General features: G+C 36.0%; 1 protein-coding gene across 1 annotated transcript; it reads right to left on the bottom strand.

Annotated features, from left to right (window-relative positions):
* Nucleotides 1-513: 513 nt before the first annotated feature.
* On the bottom strand, nt 514-11,800 carry LOC124441704 (ral GTPase-activating protein subunit beta-like). The gene is given in 26 exon segments (XM_046992172.1): nt 514-1,445; nt 1,527-1,643; nt 2,319-2,471; nt 2,473-2,768; nt 2,770-2,822; nt 3,227-3,464; nt 3,673-3,925; nt 4,112-4,197; nt 4,507-4,594; nt 5,072-5,199; nt 5,431-5,522; nt 5,843-5,921; nt 6,337-6,558; nt 6,739-6,798; nt 7,271-7,442; nt 7,645-7,789; nt 7,943-8,137; nt 8,213-8,347; nt 8,723-8,820; nt 9,259-9,401; nt 9,583-9,649; nt 9,651-9,815; nt 9,995-10,024; nt 10,085-10,598; nt 10,601-10,633; nt 10,636-11,800. Coding segments are annotated over 26 exon segments (4,515 nt in total). The 5' UTR covers nt 11,480-11,800; the 3' UTR covers nt 514-1,336.
* Nucleotides 11,801-11,887: the final 87 nt, after the last annotated feature.

Consider the following 11,887-nt stretch of genomic DNA (forward strand, 5'->3'; position numbering starts at 1 on the left):
ACGCCAGAAAAGGGCGCTCACGGATTAACTGTGTCGACGGCCTCTCCCTGCAACCGCGTAGTTTCACAGTCGTCACGATCATTTGTGCCACTGAAGATGGAACCGCGTGGCCAAGCTAATAGAACATGGCCTGCTAAACCATGCTCTTCTCACTGTGCATGCAGTCTGCAATCAAAAGTCCATCAACTAGATGGACAGTTGCAGACAGCCATCGTCGATTCGACGGGCAGCATCTCCTCATGTCGTCTTTTTGAAATGTCGTTCATGTCTTCTTTCGAGACAAATTGCATAAATTACATATCGTTGAAAAAATTCTGCTTATTTATGCTCTTTTAATTCCTCAACAACATTAAAAGACTTGGACTGAAAAATATTGTAAAGTATCTTTCAGCTATTTCTTCATTACGATTCCACAATATTTCCAATAAATATACGCTATGTTCTAGTTTCTACAAATATAACACAAAACAATTATTTCTTAAACCCTACACACTCGAGACAAGTGCCAAAACATAAAACATAAAACATTTATTTCGATATGCAGTAAAATACTTAAATATCTTGATAACTAACTTGTAACTGAGCCACCTGCACAATATGAATACACGAGGCCTAAAAGCCTTTGAAATTTTACTGGCAAATGCCAGTAATTTTTCATGTAATTAACAGATTGAAATAATAAATTATTAATTGAGTATAATATTATATTATGAAATAACCTAAGAGCTGCGTTACGAACACAAATTGAATTTTATATGTATATCATGGAGTAGATTGAAACAATTGTGACATAACGAAATAATCCGCCGACTATCTACCAAATGAAACTTAACTTTGCTTACGTTTGAAACGGAGTTAGAAACAAGAGAAGTCACGTGGAGATTTTGTCACCAACACAAAAACGTGAAATGCACTACCATATAAAGTTGCCTTTACAAGAGACTGCTAAGGGTGAAAAACTATCGTCACAAAATGAAAACGATCTTCCAGTGTGGGTGACATAAAAAATATACAAAACTTTTTGAGCTCCACATGACCATACTTAGCTAGAGTTTCTCAAACTCAGCAATCACACAATACTTAACATGTTCTTTCCGGCTTCTCGATCTCTTCAAGCACGGTTAAATAATTGAGTAATGTTTTATGCCAAGCCCTATCAAAGAACTTGGGATAGTCAAAACTGATGATGAAAGTGTCTTTAAGGATTGAGAATGATAAAGTATTTATGATTTGATCTCCTCGTGCAATAACTAAAGTTTTCTATTCTCGAGCGAAAGGATACATTACACTGCAAATGGAATCATATTTATGACGAAAGATCCTCATGAAGAAAGATTTATCCTCTAAATAGCGATGCATAAAACTCGGGGAATGTCATCTCCTGTCGACATCTTCTGATAATGTCTTGAATTTTCAACTTTCTGTACACGTGTGGTGAAGAGTAACTGAGAATGATAACAGAAAAATTCCACTCGTATATCATCGTGTACTAGTCAAGAAAATGTGTGAAAAACTACCAAACTTACTTGTCAATATCAAGACGGCGCCTGCACCCAATATTGACGGCGGTATGTCTTACCATTGCGCCCAAAGATCGCTGGCTCACTACCATACCGTCGACCAACGGACCAGCCATCGGAGACCTGAAAATGGAAGAATATTGTTTCTCCATCTCTGATAAGCGTAAGTAGCCTGCACTAAAACTATTCAAAACATGACCACAAACTACAATAAATTATATATTGATAATAGTTTCGTTTCATAATAGTGTTCTCATGATGAAAAATCCTCGTACATCTCTGCGCTATGAAAGACCTTATATTCAACTCCACTGATGAAAGACCTTATATTCAACTCCACTGATGAAAGACCTTATATTCAACTCCACTGATGAAAGACCTTATATTCAACTCCACTGATGAAAGACATTTGGGTATTTATAAAAGACTTTCCTTTGAAACATCTAGCAGTTTTCGTTATCTTTTATGCTATCGTGAATTAAATCAATGTTTGTCTGTTTCCACGCTTATATTAACATTTTCAATCACCGCAGTTGCTTTATATAGCTCGACTTTTAATAATTTCTCACTTGAAAGGTAGCCAAACATTAGGTTGTTTTTCAAAAATAAATACACACGCATATACTGGATTGCGTATTTTAACAAATAGAAAATCAAATTAACATTGAAGCATGAATTAGTACACACTAGCAACTTCACGCAAAAAATACTTAGTTCCCAGGCTCTTTTAGCCTGCGAGCGAAGTAGAGAAAAACACGGTGCTTTAACATCACAACTTACTCTCGTGCTTTAACTTACTTCATAGTACATTTCGTTCGTATACGAAACAAGCCATTGTGTAAGGGAGCAATAAAGATGACTGCCGTTTCTCTTTCCACAGGTTTCCCACTGGGACTGGTCACAGCAGTTGGCTCTTTGCTACAAATTCCCAACTCATTTAAAATATCTGCTTGGAAACAAGTCATGATCGAGAAATTTCTCCAACCATACCACAAGAATGTTAATCTCAGACAAAGTGGAGTGAGTATTCAGTTTGGATAAATATCTGAGATCTATACCAGTGTCCGCTGTATTTCTAGTGAGAGTTAAAGTTCGATTTGGCGGCAAAACATCAAGTAAGCTGGATGAACTGCTTACACTGGGAAGACTAGAGACGCTTGAGTTCGTTTCTCTGCATACACTTTTCGTTTTGTTTTTGTGTGATAGGGCGTGATTTCCTGCGTTTGGCTTCCACGCGAGGAAATAGCTGATAGTCGGCATATATTATCTTATGATAATCTGCAGCCATACCATCTTTTGAATCTAAGCACAAGTTTATTCATATACATTAAATTTTCATACAAACAATGGCGGCGAATGAAGAATACTTCCCAAATTTTACTTTCTCCCCCACACAACAAAAATCTTTTGGCAACAAACATACCAAATACGGTAAAGTTGGCAGTAAGAAACCCTTCCAAGTTGTTATTTTGATGCCCAATCCACCCTCCGACATCGCTTGCTCTAATTTTGTACAACATATACAACATATTTTTAATTTGTTTCGTTGTACAAGAAATGAATTGAATGTTGTGAGTTGTCGTCTTTTAATTTGTAGTTACTTCACAGATAAATATCGCTTCCATAGGTTATTAATCACATCGAGCGACAATACGTCAAAAACAGTTCTTATAGTAGGCTTACTACAAATAGTTCACAATCTTTACCTTCCGACTCCTCGAGTACAGCGGTCAGAGGTTCGCTGCAGCTTGAGTCTAAAGATGACCTTTTTCTAGGAAGTGTATGGGAGTTGTTATGATGTGATGACGTGTACGTTTTTAAGTTATTCAAATTCCAACTGGTATTCATGTTTCCAGTCCACCCAGGATGATCTTCAATGTCCACAGGCCAGCCAAGCGAGCGCAGAAACTCGCAGAACATATCTTTGTATTCGCAATATTTTATCTGAGAAATATAATAATTGAACTTTAAGTATACATGAACCATCAAAACGGTAATGACAACACCAGGATCTTTTGAAAGATACATATTTCTTTAACAAAGACTTTAAGGACTTAGTATTTATAACGTACAAAGATGCAGATAATAAAGGGCTCAGAATCAACGAAAGAACACAGCATAACCTTCGTAATACACGATACATTAGCCTCACCTCGTTTCTTAGAATCAGTTTTGCATCATCTTGGTCTGATTTCATGTAAAGAATGTATACAGTGTCGAAGCATCTTGTTGGCAGTCGGTCCAGTTCCCGCAAAGAATCACGAAGTGTGTTATCAACTGTGTCCAGGCGACTTATCGAGGTCAGTGAGCTAGGTGTGTCCATCGATCGCACTTTCTCATTGTCGGGTCGAAGAAGACCCAGCCTAGCCAGTATCATACGACAAGCACTGAACTCACAAACTGACCTGGAATTTTATAGATGATCATGTTGTTTGTATAACTGTGAATTTGCTTTAATTGAATGCGAGTAAAATAAAAGGAAAGAAGGGATAAGAGGGAATTACGAACGTTGGAGGTGCCCATCGGAAATTAATTCAACGTTGTAAACTTATCACATAGCTCTGTCTCATTTCTATTTATATAGCACTTACTTTGGCGGTTTCGTTTCCACTAGGAAACCCGAAGAACTTTCTTTTTCGTTGAGTACCATTTCTTGTGCAGTAAGTTCTTCCTCTTTCTGGCAAAAGAAAATTAAAAGACATTTGCCAATGAACGTATATTGTTACCATTAATCCCATGGATCTATTGAGCAAATATGAAACTAGAACCACTCATAAAAGCAACACCAATTTTCCAACTTTCAATCAAGACATTGCAAAACATAAAATTGACTATTATAGTAATATCAAATTAATGTGAACGAACTGGTGCATGTTTTTGAAAAACGTGAAACACAATTCAATCAATGACCGTAAGAGTTTAACACTGACAGTTAAAAGAATATATTCATAAAAGACAGTGAAACTATTTCATAATCCAAGCATACCTGTTGGTCAATCAGATTTTGAAAGAATTCATTTTCGAGCGACAATTTTTCACATGGTATTTGATCGATACATGGAATGCTTAAATTCCTGTTTGACAACAGAGAGTAAGAAATAAACAAAAGCATGAAACATTTAAACACAGAGTTGACTAACTGTACAATCGACAACAGAGAGTAAGAAATAAACAAAAGCATGAAACATTTAAACACAGAGTTGACTAACTGTACAATTGACAACAGAGAGTAAGAAATAAACAAAAGCATGAAACATTTAAACACAGAGTTGACTAACTGTACAACATCAAAATGATCTTCATCACGTCACACGTCCACAAGTTAAATAAAATTTATATGAAAGCCTTCTGACTAGCACAAATCACATCTTTGATAACAGTGGCAAAAACTCTACATGGGAGACGTAAAATAAGTTGTCTTTCTTTGAGCATAGAGTGTATTTAAATTGCACTCAAGTAGATGTAAGATATATACTGTAGATGTATACTCCATATAACCTTTCGTCTTGATGCGTTCACGATAAAAAGTCTTTTGCATCCTTGATACTTACGCTTTAGTCAAAGTAACACATTCAACATCAGCTGGGAAATGGGGGCGAACACACGGCGGAATGACAGGAATATCAAGATTAGGTTCAGGTCTCTTTGGAGCGTCATGTTGGCATACACCTAAAGTATCCTACAAAATATAGTAAATGGAAGAGTTATTTATAATTCATGGTATATGACCACTGAACTACCTCATATGCGATGAATCATTGGGTGGTAAAGGTGTATAACAGGATGTTATAGGACATTTAGTTGAATGCAACAACAACAATAGTAATAAAACAACCAATAAAAATCTCTCATCTTATTTTAATGAGACAATTTTCTTCGACAATGAAACTGGTCTTGGACGTACGCTAACCTTTTTGCAGTCAGGTATTTGCCTCAATTCGACCGTCCAAGATGTTCGGCCAGTTGGACCACGCAGTAAAATCGTCGCTGTTGGACGAATACCTTGTAAAACACATTCAATGTGTGTCAGGTGAAATACAAATAAGAATGCTACACGAATACCTTGTAAAAATGCGTGTCAGGTGATAAACAGCATAAAAACACGAAAATCAAATTTTTAGTCCAGCTAGTATAATTGCAAAGCGAAACTGCAATTCACTTCTTAAGTAAATCGACTTCGTTCAATGACTGTTTGTTTAGTCAATCAAACACAGAAATGTTTGGATAACAGTATTGAAAAAAAAATCAGTGAAAAAAAACGCGTATCCCAAACAAAAATTATATGCCGGGAAAATATTTAACACAGTGTTAATGACGCTTACCATCGTGTGTCTGCACGGACTCCTGCAGTATGCCCATTATAACACTGTCCTCGACAACAAAATATTGAAAACGTTTATTCTAAAATGAATTACATAGATTTATGAATCACAATGAGAAAGAAATGTGGAGTACATGCTTCGCCTTTCCTAGCAGATCAGCAAAAGGAAGACATATCGACACGAGTTTTTATTGACTAAGTATTTACAAATCCAAGATGGGGTGGGGGGTGGGGTGGTAATAATAGAATGTTTTAACGGGATGGGATCAGATGGAACATAAAAGGTGAACAGGTATGAGTGGGGGAAGAATACGAAGAGGTTATGTGGGTGTGAAAGAATGGAAAAGGAAGTAAAGTCTAATATTTGTGCTCTTAAAAATTTTTGCAAATGGTCACAAACAAGAAGCTTGAAAAAGAGATTTGAGGAAAAGTGAAGATTTTCACAAAAGTAATAAAGTAAATTTCCCATCATAGCACAAAACATAATAACGCAACCTGATCATCTTCTGGTAAAAATTCCATAAGAATGTCTTCATCCATCAAAGCAGAACATGAAGCAGGACCACATGGAGAAGGAAATGCACCAACGTTATCCATAATACAACTCAGTAATCCCTCAGCCGCCTCTCGTACGCGAAATGACGCAGGTCTTAAAATCTTCTCTCCTTTAGGAAGGATCTTGACGTCTTCAACGAGCTGTTCATGGTTCTCGTTTGCCTTCAATAAACATTTAACACATCAAACTTAAACATTACAATTATCTCATCAACAGCTCTCTATCAAAGGTCTATAAATTATGCCACATGAAAAAGTTTTTTCTAGAAAACGATAACAATTAACTTCTCTAATGATAATTTGTCCTCAAGATGGAAAGCAACACTCGCATTGCTTACGTACTTTCGATTTCGTTCCTGAAATTCCAAGTTCCACGACCTCCAATATGGCCTGAAGACTTTTCTATGAAAGGAAATAATGCATTGAAACATTATAGATACTCTGCAAATTTCTTTTTCAATTCTTATCCATATTGGATTTCAAATATGAGTTCCCCATACTATCTTTTGATTATTGACGAATGAATTTCATTATCCTAAGAATATCCCAACAGCCCATAAAAATCTAAATATATGTAAATAATGCTGCAACATCCAAAAGATACCTTAACACCCCAGAGATACCCCAACACCCCAAAGTTACCTCAACACCCCAAAAGATACCTCAACACCCCAGAGTTACCCCAAAACTGCAGAGATACCCCAAAACTCCAGAGTTACCCCAACACCCCAAAGTTACCAAAACACTGTAAAGTTACTAAACACCCCAGACACCCCATCTACAAACAAAATCCTTCAACACCACAAACGTGGACAAGTACCACGAAAACGGGAATGGCGTGATAAAGTGAAGCGTGTATTTAATAAAAACTAACCTGACCATCCAGTAGCCAAGGATGTGACGAGATCCAAGTCAATAAACAATTAAATGCAGCAACCATCATTGAATGAAGATCACGTGTATGAAAGGGAGCGGGTTGCTTTGCCTGATATTCCACGTAATCACATAACCATTTGATCGTACGACGGCACTCCTCTTTATCTAAACAAATTTATGTAAACAAATTTATATATAAGTCATTAATATATTAACATTCAACTTCTTATAATGCAATCACTCCCTCCTGATATCACGTACGCTTTCATAGTATGATCCCCTACCCCTCCTGATATCAGGAACCCTATAACTTTTTCTATACACAAGTATTATTCACGAGAAAAGAAAACGCCATCAATGGCGACTTACTGATGTTGTGAATGTGTCTCGGCCATTGCTGACATTAGTTCAAATGCGGAGAGAGTCACGTGAATATCTGTCTTCCATTTACTGCCGAATATCAATTTCTTATTTACGAGATTATTGAGATATCCAAACAAAGCGCTCGTCGAAGATCCTGGCAATAAAGTATTTTCCTGCCTTTCAGGACGTTGATGGCAAAATTCAACAAAAATAATCAAGGTGCCCCTTCGGTTGTCAATGCCTACCCCTCCCTCCTTATTGGTTTAACCATTAAAATCCAAGCTTCTACGAGAAACATAACGATTACCTAAATCGTTGTACCCAGCACCACAATCTTTCTTTTCGGAATGTTCGGGTTGATTAACGTCCTCCTTATCATGTATCATCTCTTCCTCCTGTATGTATGGCTTTCTAGGTTGATGGAGGGAGCCTGGGGAGAGTGACGTACATGTGTTACATTGTTCTTCCACGAAAGCGCTGTCTTGAACGAACAACATGACTCCTAAAATATAGAACGATCTATAATATGAACGATCCTAAAAGAAAATTGCGCTCATTTTCAAAAGTCTAGCTTTACCTCCGAGTAAAAGTTGTGTGTTATGTGAATCAGTTTCAGTCTCCAAAGCGTTTATCAAGAGTTTTCTAAGAGTTGGCTTCAAGGAAAGAAACGATACTGTCTGATCATCCAAAACCTTTTCACTCGTTGAGAGATCTAAGACATAACAAAGAAAACACAAATAAACTTTCATACGATGCTACCAAAATGATGAAAACTAGGGATCAAAGGATAGTGTAAAGTTTCAAAAAAAAAAAAACACCAAAAAAATGCAGCTTTCCTTGTAACTTTGTACTAAAAACAACAAAATCCTTTGCTTTGTCACACATTTTCAGCGGACAAGTCATATGGTTGATTTTTACACCATTAACATATTCACATTCATTATGTACAAGGTAGAAATATTTTCTAATTTTGTGTCTATGCACATGTTATTTTGATCTAGGCTTTCTGTACCACCTTCTTATCTATGAAAAATAAAAAATAAGAAAAAACATGACTTGCTCTATTCAACAACCATAAACACCTTACTTGCTATAGATACATCAGCAAAATGGTCAGGAAGACATAACATAGAGAGTAGTAAATGAATGGCGGCTCTTTGCAGTTGTACCATTTTTACATTACACCTACAAAGGACAAGATCTTTCAATTTGCAAACACAAATACACAAAACCAGCAAAATATTTCAAAACTCTCATAAAGCAAAACTATTGATGCTAAACCAAACTGTTCATTGATATCGAATAACTTACTAAACTAGTTTATTTGTAAGATTTGAGTTTGACAATGGTCAAGGCAAACTGTGAGGAAAGATTACTTTAAAATAACATTTCTTGAAACCGAATAAACTCCAAACAATGATGGCTATAATGTGTAAATGTTTTCTTTATAATTAACATGGCTCACGCCAAGTAAATAGAGCTTCATTTCTTATGATATGCAACATTATGTGATGAAATTTTGTTCTTCCATTAATCTGTCAAACTTTACTTCATGATTTCCTGTTATGTTTAATAGAGCAATGTTGTATACATTCAATAGTAGAAATAGTTTTAACAACTTACTTTAAACTCAGTTCATTGTGACCCAAAACTTTCTCCAAAGCTGCCAACAAATGGGGCAAAATTACATCAACTCCAGGTAAGTTAACACGTAGTAGATCAGTGGAGTTCAAAAGAATGCTTGACAGCACATGTCCTGAACAAGACTGAAGACAATAAAGATCCATTAAAATAAGTCTTGGATTTTGAAGGTTTTGAATAAATGAAATATAATAAAAATGCCAAGGAGCAATAGTATAGGATAATTGGCATTTTCAATGTAAAAATTCAACTTTTGATCTGAAATCTGAGGACTTTGTCCTTAATACTTTAATTAATTTACCTCACATATATGAGACCAGCAGCTAGTGAAAAATAGAACCTCGACAGATAGATGGGTAAAATCATGCCTGATCTGGCTACAGTAGATCCTGCATAATGCACCAAAAGCTTCTGCTCTTCCTTGTTCAAATTTGTTGTTTTCGCTCACACTAACATCTGCATCTTTTGCTGCTGGTAAATGAAAACAAATTAAAATGATCAAATAACAAACCAAATGACAGCCAGAGATAAGAGAAGCTCTTTTAAACAGCAAACATAAATTTGCAATTTAGTTAATTTGCAATTTTGCTATACATTCAACTTTTCAACTTAAATTTGATTAAATAATCTAAGTTGTCTTTTCTTGAAAATTGTACCAGTTTTAACATAATTTTATAAAGTGATATATAGATATTTTGTAATTCATATAAATACATACAACATCTCAGATGGAATTATTAAGTTTTTCCTTTATTGAAAACATAGGCAACATATTTAGTCTTATCATGCAAAATTAACATCATCTTACCATGTTTCTGAAGACCTGTGGTACATTTGCCAAATAAGATGAAGTTTAGTTTTTACAGCTTGAACATTTACGTGGGTCAATGTTGCTTCAAAAAGCCATGATCCAAGAAGGTGCAATACAGTATTCTCATAAGGCATTAACAAATTTGTGTTACGGCCATCTGGCTGGTTAAAGAGAAATCCGATTGGAACTTCAACTTGTCCTTGACTCTTTGAATCAAAGCTTCGTTTCATATTGAGGATTTGATTATTGGAAGAAGAATTATGCAGAGGTTCTTTAATTCCATTTTTTAAAACCAAGCAATTGGAAGCATCATGTATGATTTCATTGTACATAACCGGTGAATCACATGTACACTTTTTTCCTAGCAATGTGTCAGCCAGGGTGGCTATTCCTTTCATGGCTGTGTAAAAATTTTGAGGCATTGACATCAAACAAGGATGTTCTGACAGTTGTAGAGACTGTCTCACCAAAGCATGCTCCTTGAATTTAGGCATGTTGCCAATCACTTTTAAGCCAAATCCACAGGGTTATCCATGATGTGCAAAACCTAAACCAACATTGCATCAAACATTGCCTATCGAGACTTATGGGAATTGAATTTCTGCTTCTTGTCATGAAGAGGATACAAAGGAAAAGTACTACCATATTCAACCAGCAGACTGCTATAGAAAACATTGTTTTATTCCAAAGCATGACTAAATCACCATGATGTCGCCATGTGGAGCACATTTCTTGCAAAGTACGCCAAAGAGATGGATCAGGAAATGCCCATACACATGCTTGGAGCCAAACATCAAACAAGACTTCAATTAGCAACTTACAAAGCTGTTCTGTGAGTCCACCAGGTACAAAAGGTGGAGATAACAATGAGTCTGATATTGATAACAAAAATCGTAACATTGCATTTATGGTCTTTTTATTGATCTTGCTACATTCATGTGAGATACGTTGAACACCTTGTAATACCTTCATACATAAGGAAGCCTGCAATGCTAATGAACCTGGGGTCCTTGGTATGAACAAATTCTTAAAATGCAGTAAAATCCTCTCACAGTACATATTTGGGTCATTAAGAATTACATTGGGTATCGTTTCCTTAGGTTGAGATGATAAGCAGCCTAACCAATCCAAATATGTATGTACACATCCTTTTACAGTATCTCCCTCTGATAAAGGCATTCCCAAGCCAAAGCATATTACATTCATAGTCCATTTTACATCTTCTACCGACATGACACGCTTAGGTGTATTCTCGACTGGATCGTCAACAAGATTTTTGACAACTGCTCTTGCCACATCCCACCCAACGGAGTTTGGATAATGTTCCAATGCACTTCTTCCACTATCATCATTTCGAATATTTTCACTTAAAGAAACCCAGTCTGAATACATAATTTGTTGTATGTTGTCCTCACAACAGTTTTACGTACCCGCTCCAAAAAATAGCAAGTTCATAATAAATAAAATTATGACAAATCTTATCCATCACCCAAGCCACAATTCAATGAGCTAAGGACAAGGCGAAGCCTTAATATACAGGCAAAACATAAAAACTTCTATTTTAGGTTAAACTTCACCAGTTCAGTTGATAAAGGTGAAAGTATAACGCATTTTTACGTGAATGGTCATTTCCGCCATCTTTAGCAACAAATATTTAGCCTAGTGTGCCCCACGCACTTCGTGGGAGCAACACCTTCGTAGTGGAATTCTGATGGATAAACTATGGATTTTGAGGATATATGAAGGACAAATGAGAAAATTTTAGGAGGATGGGCGAGAAAGAAAAAATGAAAAAATGCA

Source organism: Xenia sp. Carnegie-2017, unplaced genomic scaffold, assembly GCF_021976095.1.
Source record: "Xenia sp. Carnegie-2017 unplaced genomic scaffold, XeniaSp_v1 HiC_scaffold_20, whole genome shotgun sequence".
Taxonomy (NCBI): Eukaryota; Metazoa; Cnidaria; class Anthozoa; order Malacalcyonacea; family Xeniidae; genus Xenia; species Xenia sp. Carnegie-2017.